This window comes from Xenopus tropicalis, chromosome 6, assembly GCF_000004195.4.
Source record: "Xenopus tropicalis strain Nigerian chromosome 6, UCB_Xtro_10.0, whole genome shotgun sequence".
Taxonomy (NCBI): domain Eukaryota; kingdom Metazoa; phylum Chordata; class Amphibia; order Anura; family Pipidae; genus Xenopus; species Xenopus tropicalis.
In genome coordinates, this window is record NC_030682.2 from 13,591,945 (window position 1) to 13,608,180 (window position 16,236).

Genomic DNA, 16,236 nt, shown 5'->3' on the forward strand with positions numbered 1-16,236 from the left:
ATTTATTTCTTTTCACAAAGCAGTTTCCCCATTGGCAAACCCGTGGGTGTCCTGATGTAAAGGCGCAGCTTCCTCGAGGCTTACATATCAGAAATAAAGCCCCCCCCTCCTCCGACCCCACACACCCCTCTCGGCTCGGCTAATCCCACATCTCTCACCCCACCGCTTTGGGTTTTGTTCCTTTCTAAAATTGGCCGGCGAAACCGGGGCAGATTGTTAGTCATAGGTAGAGCGAAGAAATCATGTTCAATTAGTCAGTAAAATTCCCATTTAGGCCTCAATGTGTTACCTGGAACCCTTTCAATAGTTATATTTGCGCTCGGCTTGTCATATTGTGCCGGAGCTGTGCCAGTCCCTAAAGCCTCCCCATCGGAGGGCTGTGCAAAGTGCGAGGGAAATGCAATCAATATTTGTATATGTAACACACACAGAGGGAAGGGCTGCTTTGCTCTGATGGGAAAGGCATTCCTTTAGCTAACTTACCCATTCCCATCACAGGGCAACTGAAAAGAGAGGGGAAAATGATCATTTAGTTCTGCCTTTAACTAATAAATAAAACAGTATATTCAGCTGCTTTGCCTTCTGGTTTCTGGGCAATTTTAGTCTAGATGTTGGTCAGGTAGGCCCGTCGGGGTGCCCATACACGGGCTGATAAACTGCCGGAAGCAGCAGCTGAAATTTGCACGTGTATAGCCACCTTTAGCCCTTACAGCAGCCCATTGTGGTACTGATATGGGATCCCTTATTCGGCAACCCATTATCCAGAAAGTTCTGAATTACGGAAAGGCCATCTCCCATAGACTCCATTATAACCAAATAATTCTAATTTTCAAAAATGATTCCCTTTTTTTCTGTAATAATAAAACAGTACCTGTACTTGATCCCAACTAAGATATAATTACCCCTTATTGGGGGCAGAACAGCCCTATTGGGTTTATTTAATGGTTAAATGATTCCCTTTTCTCTGTAATAATAAAACAGTACCTGTACTTGATCCCAACTAAGATATAATTACCCCTTATTGGGGGCAGAACAGCCCTATTGGGTTTATTTAATGGTTAAATGATTCCCTTTTCTCTGTAATAATAAAACAGTACCTGTACTTGATCCCAACTAAGATATAATTACCCCTTATTGGGGGCAGAACAATCCTATTGGGTTTATTTAATGGTTAAATGATTCCCTTTTCTCTGTAATAATAAAACAGTACCTGTACTTGATCCCAACTAAGATATAATTACCCCTTATTGGGGGCAGAACAGCCATATTGGGTTTATTTAATGGTTAAATGATTCCCTTTTCTCTGTAATAATAAAACAGTACCTGTACTTGATCCCAACTAAGATATAATTACCCCTTATTGGGGCAGAACAATCCTATTGGGTTTATTTCATGTTTAAATGATTTTATGGTAGACTTCAGATATGGATGTCCAAACTATAGAAAAACCCCTTATCTGGAAAACCAGAGGTCCCCAGCATTCTGCATAACAGGTCCCATACCTGTATCACTATTCCCCCGCCAGCTGTTTCTTAGTTTCCTACATCGTTCTCAGTAGCTTTTTCCAGCAGGTACATTTAATAGCGGCTATGGCAGGTAGGGCCCCCTCTGTGTGTGAAGTCTGACGAGGGGATTGGCATGGAATGCTGAATGCAGTACATGAGTCACCCCTTTAATAGACAAAGCTGCAGCCCGGCCTTAGTGACATTTCCCAGACTGCATTTACTGTATATTACAGCGACGACAAACACTGATTATAATCGCTGATAATCCATTACATTCCATAAAGTATATAATATAAAGTATTCTGTCACAGTGGCACAGATCCTATCTGATCCCCCCATTGTAAGCAGCAGTCCTACCCTGCTTTATGGCTGAGATTCTAGCTATCTGTATAACAGAGCATTCTGTCACAGTGGCACAGATCCTATCTGATCCCCCCATTGTAAGCAGCAGTCCTGCCCTGCTTTATGGCTGAGATTCTAGCTATCTGTATAACAGAGCATTCTGTCACAGTGGCACAGATCCTATCTGATCCCCCCATTGTAAGCAGCAGTCCTGCCCTGCTTTATGGCTGAGATTCTAGCTATCTGTATAACAGAGCATTCTGTCACAGTGGCACAGATCCTATCTGATCCCCCCATTGTAAGCAGCAGTCCTACCCTGCTTTATGGCTGAGATTCTAGCTATCTGTATAACAGAGCATTCTGTCACAGTGGCACAGATCCTATCTGATCACCCCCATTGTAAGCAGCAGTCCTGCCCTGCTTTATGGCTGAGATTCTAGCTATCTGTATAACAGAGCATTCTGTCACAGTGGCACAGATCCTATCTGATCACCCCCATTGTAAGCAGCAGTCCTGCCCTGCTTTATGGCTGAGATTCTAGCTATCTGTATAACATAGTACACCAAATACCTACAGGCAGCTTAATTAGCTCCTGAAAACTGACCATAGTGTGTGTGAATGTGATAGGGACATTAGATTGTAAGCTCCACTTGCAATGTGTCAGCGCTATATAAATAAAGGGTAACAATACAAGTCAATATTAGTAGTTAATAAGGGTTTAAAGCAAGCTCATTCTCTTCTGCTGTCAATTTCTATTTGTGCATTTCATGAGCCATTGTTCTGCGTTACAGATGCAGAAATGATCTTTTTACAGTAGAATAAACAGCACTTTTTCCCCTTACAGTAATATTCCCCCCTTGTGATATCGTCAGGATTTTTTTTATTATTAATGCTGGAACTATGCTCTTGATGGAAGAAAGGATCACAATGTAAATTTCCTGCTCAAAAATGTAAGCGCGCTTTACAGTTGGGTTGGGGAGCTCTGCTCCGCACCCCGGCAATTTAGCGCACAATACCACAGATTAAGGCTTCACGGGGCACAATGCATTATGGATCAAAGGAGTCAGCGTGTGGCCTCCATTTTGAAACGCTCCTCTTATTACCATTTGTTCAATATGAATGCTCACTCCCACTCGCTCAGAGTGGCACCACGCGAGAAAAAAAATAAAAAATGTTCCGAGGCCGGCGGCTTGTTTCCTAGCACAGAATATGAGAGCGCAGAGAGCGTTAAATATATATCTTTTTTCTCCAGATGCCTATTTCTGACCAAGTCTATTTCTGACGTCTTTTTGTGCTTGAATAGACGCCGGTGAATTTACCTGACCATATGTCACATCCATCGGCTGGGTAAAAATTGTCTGTCTCCTCTCTACGGAGAAGGCATAAAAGTTTCAATCAGTCGCGGCACAATGGCGGCTTTTTCTCCAGCCGTACTTCGTAGCAAAGGTTATCCGTGGCGTGTGTAATTGCAACAAGTATCGCTTCTGTGTGGCTCTTTTTTTTCCACCTCTTTGTTTCCCCTTTAAAAAAAAACACACACACAAAACAGGCGCCTGACAATGGCAGCAGATATGACAAGACGTGCCCCTTATCGGAGAAGGGAGCGATCGATTTTATAGATGTTTGCAGAGGAGAACAAATCGAGTTGTTTGTTTTGAAAATTTCACAACAACAAAAAAGAAAAAAAGGGGCGCTGGGTGCAAAGCACGGCGAGAAAAAACATGAGACGATACCCGGATCCTTTAATCCTGCCCTGAAATGTATTGTTTGTGTTCGGTCAATACTACGGAAACTGCCATTGTCTGAAGGGAATAAATGCAGCTCACTGGGAAAATACCTATTAACTGCTATGGGGCTGGATTGTACTTACCTAATGCCGGGAATAACTGTTACATGGGTGTTTAGCGTGTCAGGTTTGTCACATGAATCATTAGAAGAATCAACCACTACCACTTTATATTTGAAAAATCACCCCAAAATTCCCCAATTCTAATATCCTTATCATTTACAGTAGGGGGTACATTATCCCTTATAATACATGAGTGATACTCAGAGTTCCCTGTATAACTCAGCCTGCAGCCTTGTGCCTTTATATGGGCACAGAACCCCTCAGTGACTGCTAATATCCTTATCATTTACAGTAGGGGGTACATTATCCCTTATAATACATGAGTGATACTCAGAGTTCCCTGTATAACTCAGCCTGCAGCCTTGTGCCTTTATATGGGCACAGAACCCCTCAGTGACTGCTAATATCCTTATTATTTACAGTAGGGGGTACATTATCCCTTATAATACATGAGTGATACTCAGAGTTCCCTGTATAACTCAGCCTGCAGCTTTGTGCCTTTATATGGGCACAGAACCCCTCAGTGACTGCTAATATCCTTATCATTTACAGTAGGGGGTACATTATCCCTTATAATACATGAGTGATACTCAGAGTTCCCTGTATAACTCAGCCTGCAGCCTTCTGCCTTTATATGGGCACAGAACCCCTCAGTGACTGCTAATATCCTTATCATTTACAGTAGGGGGTACATTATCCTTTATAATACATAAGTGATACTCAGTGTTCTCTGTATAACCAGTAAATGATCATAGATCAATCCTTTTTAATGATACTGCGCTATTCAGTGATCATCTCTGCCCCCCCCTCTTTCTGTTACTCTCTTTATAATCTCAGAGCTCCCTGATTCGCCAGTGCTCTGCCACTTACCATAGTTCACCCCCCAGCTAGTAAATACGTGACTAATGGATCAGTATTATCTGTATTCCCTACAAAGCCTTTCCATGTAATGGAACAAGTATGAAGGCACAACTTACTGTGTACTGGGGTGTCAAGCCAAAGTAACTACTACAGAGACTATATCAGAGTATACGTGCCAGCTGCCCTGATATTCCTGTGGCAGTCTGTGATGTATTACAGGTAGAGGACCCGTTATCCAGAATGCTCGGGACCAAGGGTATTCCGGATAAGGGGTCTTTCCATAATTTGGATCTCCATACCTTAAGTCTACTAAATAAACCATTGATTAAACCCAATAGGATTGTTTTGCACCCAATAAGGGGTAATTATATCTTAGTTGGGATCAAGTACAGGTACTGTTTTATTATTACAGAGAAAAGGGAATCATTTAACCATTAAATAAACCCAATAGGGCTGTTCTGCCCCCAATAAGGGGTAATTATATCTTAGTTGGGATCAAGTACAGGTACTGTTTTATTATTACAGAGAAAAGGGAATCATTTAACCATTAAATAAACCCAATAGGGCTGTTCTGCCCCCAATAAGGGGTAATTATATCTTAGTTGGGATCAAGTACAGGTACTGTTTTATTATTACAGAGAAAAGGGAATCATTTAACCATTAAATAAACCCAATAGGGCTGTTCTGCCCCCAATAAGGGGTAATTATATCTTAGTTGGGATCAAGTACAGGTACTGTTTTATTATTACAGAGAAAAGGGAATCATTTAACCATTAAATAAACCCAATAGGGCTGTTCTGCCCCCAATAAGGGGTAATTATATCTTAGTTGGGATCAAGTACAGGTACTGTTTTATTATTACAGAGAAAAGGGAATCATTTAACCATTAAATAAACCCAATAGGGCTGTTCTGCCCCCAATAAGGGGTAATTATATCTTAGTTGGGATCAATTACAAGGTACTGTTTTATTATTACAGAGAAAAATGAAATCAGTTTTAAAATTCTGAATTATTTGATTAAAATGGAGTCTATGGGAGACGGGCTTTCCATAATTTGGAGCTTTCTGGATAACGGGTTTCCAGATAACAGATCCAATACCTGTATATAGAACATTTTTGCACTGTTTGTGCTTATAGGCAGGAGAGCGAGATGCCATGTTGATTTGCTAAATATTTATACATTACAATAAAACCTCATCCATTGCAGCCATTGTTGCCCCTGTGATCTCATGAATGTCCCTGTTGCCCTTTGCAGGTGCTAAACCTTTTCCTGGCGTTGCTGCTGAGCTCCTTCAGTGCAGATAACCTGTCGGCCCCAGATGAGGACGGAGAAATGAACAACCTCCAGATCGCCATTGCGCGCATCCAGAGAGGGATCCGCTTTGTCAAAAAAGCCATAGTGGACTTCTTTTGTAACTTATTCACCAGGCCCGACAAGCCGGCACAGGCTTTTAAATCCAACCTTTCAACCAAAAACCAAAACATCAACAACATCAACCTGAACAATCACATCAACATGTCCAACACCTGCAAGGAGGATTTCCGAGAAGGGAACAGCACCAACGGGGGCATTTCCAAAAATGGGGAGAAGTACGTGGTCAGCGAGAGTGACGACTACATGACCAGCCCCCGTCTGTCTGTCTGTGTGCCCATTGCCTTGGGGGAGTCCGACGTGGAGTATCATGAGGAAGATGAACAGAGCATCTTTACCGATGTCGAGATCAGCAAAGAGGTAAGTTCCACTGCTTGGGTTCATGCCGCTGCCCAATTTCAGTGTATTTCATGTATTTGTAGCTGTAATATTGGTGTGTAGGCGCCATCTCAGTGCATTGTGCCTGAGTCTGAGCTTTCAGCCAGCGCTACACATTAGAACTGCTTTCAGCTAACCTATTGTTTCTCCTACTCCCATGTAACTGGAGGAGTCCCAAGCCGGACTTGGATTTCTTACTATTGAGTGCTATTCTGATACCTACTGGGAGCTGCTATCTTGCTCCCTTCCCATTGTTCTGCTGATCGGCTGCTGGGGGTGAGGGGGGGGGGATATCACTCCAACTTGCAGCGCAGCAGTAAAGTGTGCCCGAGTCTGAGCTTTTAGAAGGAGCCAGCGCTACCCATTAGAACTGCTTTCAGCTAACCTATTGTTTCTCCTACTCCCATGTAACTGGAGGAGTCCCAAGCCGGACTTGGATTTCTTACTATTGAGTGCTATTCTGATACCTACTGGGAGCTGCTTTCTTGCTCCCTTCCCATTGTTCTGCTGATCGGCTGCTGGGGGGGGGGGGGGGGGGGGGATATCACTCCAACTTGCAGCACAGCAGTAAAGTGTGACTGAAGTTTAACAGAGCACAGGTCACATGGCTGTGGCACACTGGGAAATGAAGAATATGGCTAGCCCCATGGGAAAAACAGATTACAATGCAGGATTCTGCTGGAGAAGCTCTATTAACTGATGGGTTTTGAAAAAAACATGTTTTCCCATGACAGTGTTCCTTTAACTGGTTCAGTTCTTTCCTGTAGTTCCAAACCCAACTCAAATGTTGCTATACAGTCAAATCCAACATATGGCAGTGACACAGGGAAGCTATTATGGGTATATATCCTAAGACTGGGATGTTTACCTAGAGGCCCAGGTACCCCTAAGGGGTATTTATAGCCCCCAGACTCACCAAGGCCTCCATTGACCTCATTGGATTAGTGTTAAACTCACCCTAATCTGCCCTGAGCCCCTCTCCCAACCCAGAACCAGTCCAATCCACTGCTTTGCAATTACTGATATACCTACGCCCCGACCCATCCACCTGTGACCTGAAAAGGGGTGGCCTTACCCAAAAGCATAGCGGCTTTGAGCAGAGTGAAGGCATCTGGGTGTCACTCAGGGTGGTTGGCCTAAGACATCCCATTTTTTTTTAAGGAGATATATATAGACAGAGGGGGAAGAAATAAAACAAAATGGATATAAGGAAAAAGGGATGATGGGAGTTGTAGTCAGTTAATAATGGAGACACTTCCAAATAATCCTGCTTTTAGTGCTTTTAGTGCTTTTATTGCAGTCTGATGTTAAACCTCTGATCTACTGATAACTTCTTACCAGGGGAGCTTCAGGTGTTATTGTACTACATCTCCCAGCATCCTCTAGCAGTCACTGGCTTTAGGGCTTTGTTGGGAATTGTAGTTTAGTTACAGAGACATTTCTCTGACGCTAATGTAATGTACTTGCTCTGAAATGAACCTAAAATAAAAAGCCGATCTCTATAGGGCAGCGCCTGATTGTGTTTCTGTCCCTTCTGTCCCGTCTTTGCCCATTTGTGGCCGTCACCATGGTATTTCCTGTCTGCGTCACGGCCATTACACTTTACCTTTCAGTAAGGACACATAAAAATAAATCTACCTTTTAGGTCTGCATTTAGGGGAAACTAAGCTGCGTGATATGGACATAGTTTAAAGCAAAAATATCCCCTCAGAATTACTTTTTGCAGGTTATCCACACGCAGTGCTTATGAAATAAATTGTGGGGTGAGTTCCCTTTGCCTTGCTCAGCTTCCTTATATCGGGGATAAGGGAAGAGGAAGGCAAATAAATAAAAAATGAAGACCAGCTGAAAGGCTGCTAAAAATGGGGCATTCTATAACATACTAAAAGTTAACTTTAAAGTAAATTACCCCTTTAAAGACCGCTTAGGGTAAGATTTGGGGGAACCCCTATTTGCTTTTCTAGATACTCATGGAATCCCAGGATGATTTATGGAAATGTAAGGGGAAGCTCATCTTTCAATTGACCTTTCCAGTATACAATGATATCCATCAAATTGGGCGCGGTCGGGTAAAAATGTGGCGTGACAAAAAAAGTGCGCAACAAATGCCTTTCGGGAATTTTTTGCCGTTTTGTGAATTTTATGGCAAAGCGAAAATGGACAGATTTGCTCATCACTAGTGACCAGCTGTGCTTCATGTAGTACTGGGACCACAGTGGTCTAAAAACTTAGTTATGTAGATAAAATCATAGCCATAAAGCATAACAGAACTGCTGCTTTGTGGTAGAAAGGAAGCTTCTCTGTGGGCCCAAAAGGCTGCAGCTTGGGCTAGTTAGGCTTGTCCCCCCCTCCTCCAGGCAAGAAGCCGCGTAGGTCTAACCTTACAATGGCATCCATGGGGTTGGTTGTCAGAATAATACATGATTCTTTGTCAATCAAAACCCCCCCTCCATTAGACCAGAATATTGCATTCCTGCTTCCTGGCACCCACATTTCCTATTGTGATCCCTGTAAGACTAGAGGGGGCTCATCGGATACTTCCCCGGCTGAGATGCTTCTATTCCTGGCATTGCAGCAGTCTGACCAATACACATTGTAGCAGCAAAAGGCATGTAATATTTGGTAGAATTGTCCTGTTTATATGCCCAGGGCACATAGGGCACGCAGGACTAACATAGGAATACCCCATTGTTATGAATAAAGGGGGGCTTTTCTGTTTCCCAATTCGGCTGGGAAATTCCTCCTCTTCCTCACAGCCGGAGTGCCGTTTCATTCCTCATACCCCATCCATCAGCTGCCTCATTGGCTGTATCTAACACAAATAGGAGTAAACATAGAGGGACTTTATACAGTAAGCTGCAGAAATAGATTGCATTTATTTTGGGTCCTGTGCTTGGCCCAGATAAGTTCGCTGATGCTGTATCCCAGGGATCTGCTATCATTGGCACATTTCACATACCGATAGGGGATTATGGGAACTGTAGTTTGCTTTAAGAATTTGGAAGCTGTGGTGTTAGTAGTTCAATTTATATCTACGTTTAGTGTCCTGGAAGTAGCATTACAGATCAGGGCATACAGATATCATCTCAGTGTCTGTGCCAGGATCAATGAATTGGGGGGAAATTTGGCTCCTAATCCAGCTCCAGGCCTGATTTTGTAAGAAATAACCCAAGAAATTAGCTTTTTCCCCATACGGCCCAGTGAGTGCATCTTAATAATGTTATTGTTAAAGGGAAACTAACCCTGTGTTATTGTTGTGAACCTCTAAGCAGTGCTGGTCTCTTATTAGAATATAATAATATAGTCACTGTTTATAACAATAACACGTTTAAACCTGCAGAGTACTTGGCCTTTCCTTAGGCTTCTGTTATATACAGGGCCATATGTTCTATATAAGCCCCCGGGGCACTTGCCTAGGACCTAGTACCTACCTAGAAAAAATGTTTTTTGTTATTTTTTTTCAACCCCCTGTGTGGGTCCATTTGGGCAGACATGTCAGAGCAGTACCCACTGATATGCCCGCTGATATGCCTACTAAATTCACTCCACCCCAGACCTACTACCTGAACCGTCCCACAGGGGATTGACTTTAATCCTGACCCAAAACCACATAAACCAGAAGTGATGGGGACCAGTGCCTGCACTTTACCCAAGTACCCATGGACTACCCACACTGTCCATTTTCTGCCCAAAACTAGGGTGTTGCCTCCTTTTGGCAGGGAGAATAGCAGTTTGGAAAGGCTGGCTGATGATGTTGTGGGTGGGTCAGAGCCAGGAGGGGCGTGGCTGTGGTGTAAAAGGGGTGGAGTTTTATCATGGGTCATGGGTCAGGTTGGGGCAGAAATTGGGTAAAAAGGCAGGAAACCTTGTGTATAGCTCTTCATTCAGTATGTATTTGCTACAATGGTACCTACATAAGTGGCAGCTAGTAGCTCCAGCCATTGCATTTATTAACAACTTAAGGATTGGGTTTTGTTCTGTTCTGTTGGTGTTGGGATTATGAGGGCAAATCTCATAGAAACAGATCTTCAACATTTCTCATCTGTTGCTGAGGGAGGGACAACCAGTCATGGTAAAACCTTATCTATTACATTATGAACCTCATTGCTGTTCTGTATATTCAGTTACATATAATCAATTCCTGCTGCTCAATATCCCCCTTTAGTATTAGTATCGGAGAATAACGCCAGCCTGCCTTACCATACTGTGTATAGACAGCCTTTTTATCAAAAGTCCATTTAATTGCACTGATATGGGCTAGCAGTTCCGCAGCACAGTACCTGCTCTCCTTATCTTTGTCTTATTCCCCTCGTGTCATAGACATATTGTTTTATGATTCATAACAAAACTGATTCATGCCCACAGGTACCTTCTGCCAGTCTAGGAGACTACTAGAATATTTGTATATTGCAAAAGGGAAAGTAACATATTGAGACATGCTGATTTTATATAGAAAAATCATCATCTATGGATCTGGAAGGGGTAGGGAAAATCTGGATTGAATTTCCCCTAAAAACTAGGAGGGTGGTACCTTCCATGGTGGCACCACAAGCTATAAATATACCCCCCTGCCTGCCCTGGTATGTACTTCAGCATTTAGGTGTAGCCATAGTGGTGCCATTGTGGTACCCATGGATGTGCCAGTTAGTTATCTCAGGGCCCCATTACTTGGGTGAATAAGGGTAAAATGGCTCTACTTAAGTTCCTTTTGGGTTATCTTGGCTGTATGTATGGTCACACCATAGCAGCACTGGTTTCCATCCTGCTGAGCTTGGTTTTTGGGGCGTACTGGGAACTGGGGTTTATCAACAACTGGGGGGCAACAGGCTTAATAAGCCTTCTCTGTCATGTTGTTGTAGAAAGGCTACATGTTCTTTCCATGCACCTTGCCTGATAGCTTCCTGCATGCGTCACCTTTTCCACCCCGTGCCAACACGTCGCTATCTGCCCCATGACAGGCATTGCTGTTGGACGTGAGTGCGTGGCTGACGGCTTCTGACAGAGTTGATAGGTCCCCTTCCATCACCTACTTCTCTGCTCCCCAGATATTCTGTATTTCAATAGGATTTCATCACGGCACAGTGCCATAGGGGACGCAAAGCATCATTAGAACTTAAAGGGAAACTCTCCCCTCTAATGTTGGTTTTAGAAGCCTCTTGCCCTGGGAGTAGTTGTAGCCATCCAGCAGGAGATACTTTAGTACAGTGCCTAGTAAATACCCCATATATATAAATATATATATATTCTTGTACATGTTCACACACACGCTCATTCAAGCTCTTCTTTTTTAAAGGGAAAGTTAACTCAACTTTACAGCTTTCATTCCAAAGCAAGGCCTTACCCTGGCCCTCAGTTTCCCAGTAGATTAGGGGCTCACACCCTGTTACCTATTCAGCCGCCCCAGCGTCTGACAGTGCGGGGATCATGAAACAGAATGAGCTTAACACCGCAGAAGGATTTCATTGTGACTGCAACAAAGTGGAGTCAGCTGGACACTAATCCACCATAATAAATCAGCCGTAACTGGTACCAGCCAAGGCAGCATCCTGACAATAGGCAGTGCATTAAGGGCCAAAATTAGAATTTCAAGAGAACCTGTATCCTATTTATATGTAAGGAATGTCTGCCATTTAGAGCAGGTTATTGCTCCAGACCCCTCCATCTGGGTGAGTTTAGCAGGAGCTCCTTTCTTCTCCTTTGCAAAGTATACAAGCATTCAAAAATCAAAAGGGGTGGTGCATATGGCAAAGTAGGTGGGGTTTCAAGTATGGCCTAAACTTGGATCCTGCTTTTTAATATTCAAATGTTGGGAGCTATACATGAGCTATTCATGGAGGGTTGTGGAGTAATGTTTTTTTTTTCAGGTCTAGTAATCCATAGCAACCAACCAGTAACTGCTGTTTAGTTTATATGACAGTTTAAAGAAAGAATTAAGCTTATTGTGGCAATTGCAGTCTATAGGTTAATGCTCCAAACTGAGCCTGTAGCTTATTGCACTATACAGCCTGTAGCAATCCCAGTATATATATATATTGCAGGCAAATAGAAGCTGTGTCGGGACCTGTGGATGGAATATATGCACATACAACCCTCTATAAATACATTTATTTCACATCTAAACTCTGATATTCACAGCATAATTCTCTTTCAGCCTTGCCATACCTACTGCAGCTATCTCTGCCTTTCATCTCTTTCCTTTCTTATTAAACCATTCCAGCTTTATACGTGCCTTGTAACTTGAAACAAGAAATGACTGTGCAGCTGTTATACTGCTAAACTCAACTGTACCCAGAGAAAAGCTGCGGCTCTTGGTACATTCATGGGTTCACTTTGATAGTGACGGGCAGGTAGATATATATACCGATACATAGACTGATATACAGATAGAAACCAGGACACCATAATGAAATACGTCAGTGTAGGTATTTATAAACTCATGTTCAAAATATATCCCCACCTAAAATTGATAAGGATATTAGCAGTCACTGAGGGGTTCTGTGCCCATATAAAGGCACAAGGCTGCAGGCTGAGTTATACAGGGAACTCTGAGTATCACTCATGTATTATAAGGGATAATGTACCCCCTACTGTAAATGATAAGGATATTAGCAGTCACTGAGGGGTTCTGTGCCCCCCATATAAAGGCACAAGGCTGCAGGCTGAGTTATACAGGGAACTCTGAGTATCACTCATGTATTATAAGGGATAATGTACCCCCTACTGTAAATGATAAGGATATTAGCAGTCACTGAGGGGTTCTGTGCCCATATAAAGGCACAAGGCTGCAGGCTGAGTTATACAGGGAACTCTGAGTATCACTCATGTATTATAAGGGATAATGTACCCCCAACTGTAAATGATAAGGATATTAGCAGTCACTGAGGGGTTCTGTGCCCATATAAAGGCACAAGGCTGCAGGCTGAGTTATACAGGGAACTCTGAGTCTCACTCATGTATTATAACTTATAAGGGATAATGTACCCCCTACTGTAAATGATAAGGATATTAGCAGTCACTGAGGGGTTCTGTGCCCATATAAAGGCACAAGGCTGCAGGCTGAGTTATACAGGGAACTCTGAGTATCACTCATGTATTATAAGGGATAATGTACCCCCTACTGTAAATGATAAGGATATTAGCAGTCACTGAGGGGTTCTGTGCCCATATAAAGGCACAAGGCTGCAGGCTGAGTTATACAGGGAACTCTGAGTATCACTCATGTATTATAAGGGATAATGTACCCCCAACTGTAAATGATAAGGATATTAGCAGTCACTGAGGGGTTCTGTGCCCATATAAAGGCACAAGGCTGCAGGCTGAGTTATACAGGGAACTCTGAGTCTCACTCATGTATTATAACTTATAAGGGATAATGTACCCCCTACTGTAAATGATAAGGATATTAGCAGTCACTGAGGGGTTCTGTGCCCATATAAAGGCACAAGGCTGCAGGCTGAGTTATACAGGGAACTCTGAGTATCACTCATGTATTATAAGGGATAATGTACCCCCTACTGTAAATGATAAGGATATTAGCAGTCACTGAGGGGTTCTGTGCCCATATAAAGGCACAAGGCTGCAGGCTGAGTTATACAGGGAACTCTGAGTCTCACTCATGTATTATAACTTATAAGGGATAATGTACCCCCTACTGTAAATGATAAGGATATTAGCAGTCACTGAGGGGTTCTGTGGCCATATAAAGGCACAAGGCTGCAGGCTGAGTTATACAGGGAACTCTGAGTATCACTCATGTATTATAAGGGATAATGTACCCCCTACTGTAAATGATAAGGATATTAGCAGTCACTGAGGGGTTCTGTGCCCATATAAAGGCACAAGGCTGCAGGCTGAGTTATACAGGGAACTCTGAGTCTCACTCATGTATTATAACTTATAAGGGATAATGTACCCCCTACTGTAAATGATAAGGATATTAGCAGTCACTGAGGGGTTCTGTGGCCATATAAAGGCACAAGGCTGCAGGCTGAGTTATACAGGGAACTCTGAGTATCACTCATGTATTATAAGGGATAATGTACCCCCTACTGTAAATGATAAGTAGGTTACTCAGTGACTAATAGAGTACATTCGAGTACAGAGGGTACAGAATACTCTATATCAGTGATCCCCAACCAGTGGCTCAGGGGTAACATGTTGCTCCCAGGGGCCTCAAAGCAGCTGCTTATTTTTTAATTTCTGGTTAGGAGACAAGCTTTGATTGCATAAAACCCCAGTGTAAAGCCACACAGAGCCTTCTGTAGGCTTCCAGTCCACATAGGGGCTACCAAATAGCCAGTTATAGCTCTCATTGGCACCTCCAGGAACTTTTTTCCTTTTTCTCCTTGTGTTGCTCCCCAAAACTTTTTTTCCATTTGAATGTCGCTCGCGGGTATAAAAGGGTGGGGTTCCCTGCTCTATATAATACACAATGGATATAATGCACAGGATAAAGTATCATATATCATTAAAATACATTCTTTCTTTCATCTATTACTCTCAAATAAGGCGCTAGACACTCAAAGGGACACTTTGCCGTTTTTCCTTCTCCAGCCAACGCTGCACTAAGCAGGCCCTTGTGTACAGTCTCCGTATGCAATTATATTAAAAACATCAGCCTCAGACACAAATATGCGTTCCGGCATCGCTCGTGCAGACCACCCCTTGGAAATGAGCGCTGAAAGCTATGGAACATTCCTCTTCTAATATTAAGTGTCAGAGTAATGCCATGTAATCCCTACTTCCTCTGTCACCTTTAAACACATTGCGGAGTACAAATAGCCCCGGCCAAGAGCACAACACCCGGAGCTGCAACTAATACAATGGAAACGTACGGAGCAGTTTCACTATCAAAAAATAGTTATATATGCTTTGGACAAAATCTAAATTTTATTCGGGTCAAAATATTTCATCATGTCTCAAACTACGAACTAAGGGCAAAAATGTTTTTTCATTTGCCCAGGGTGGCAAAATGCTGGGAATCTGCCCCTGTGGTTGGTTAACTAATTGCCCAGTAGAATCAAGTCATTTGTGGTGCTAAATTCCTCTGATAACTTTTGTCAAAAGGAACATTCAGTTGTATGGAGGTGCTGGCATTCCCCACCGAGTCGCCTTTCATGGTCAGACTTACCGGAGCTTCAGACCTTGACCCCACTGAAGTATCTGAAACATTCCCTGCCAGAACTTTCTCTGTACTGAAGGGGAGGATCCGTCATGGCATTTGGCCAGAACATGAAGTCATAGAAATGTGTGACAAATTAGATTTTGAAAGGGCATATTCCTCCCAGTGCCAAGCCATGTCTAAGGCAGAACTCATGATAAATCATTAGACGAGATCAGGGTCAAGTTAAGTGGTCAGATGACCCCCTGTGTATCATCAGTTAATAGAGCTTCGCCAGCAGAATCCTGTATTGAAATCTTTTGAAATCCCATGGGGCTAGCCATATTCTTCATTTCCCAGGGTGCCACAGCCATGTGATCTGTTCTCTGATAAACCTCAGTCACACTTTACTGCTGCGCTGCAAGTTGGAGTGATATCCACCCCCCCTCACCCCCAGCAGCCGATCAGCAGAACAATGGGAAGGGAGCAAGATAGCAGCTCCCAGTAGGTATCAGAATAGCACTCAATAGTAAGAAATCCAAGTCCGGCTTGGGACTCCTCCAGTTACATGGGAGTAGGAGAAACAATAGGTTAGCTGAAAGCAGTTCTAATGTGTAGCGCCGGCTCCTTCTGAAAGCTCAGACTCAGGCACACTTTACTGCTGCGCTGCAAGTTGGAGTGATATCCCCCCCCCCTCACCCCCAGCAGCCGATCAGCAGAACAATGGGAAGGGAGCAAGATAGCAGCTCCCAGTAGGTATCAGAATAGCACTCAATAGTAAGAAATCCAAGTCCGGCTTGGGACTCCTCCAGTTACATGGGAGTAGGAG

At 43.2% G+C, this 16,236-nt stretch overlaps 1 protein-coding gene across 6 annotated transcripts in view; it reads left to right on the forward strand.

The window, feature by feature from the left end:
* scn5a (sodium channel, voltage gated, type V alpha subunit) overlaps positions 1 to 16,236 on the forward strand; it is a 221,575-nt gene that overhangs the window by 136,824 nt on the left and 68,515 nt on the right. For all 6 annotated transcript variants that reach the window (XM_031904631.1, XM_031904628.1, XM_031904632.1 and 3 more), the window contains exon 17: positions 5,813 to 6,289. In XM_031904631.1, the coding sequence (XP_031760491.1) occupies positions 5,813 to 6,289 (477 nt within the window). The remainder of the gene's footprint in view (positions 1 to 5,812; positions 6,290 to 16,236) is intronic.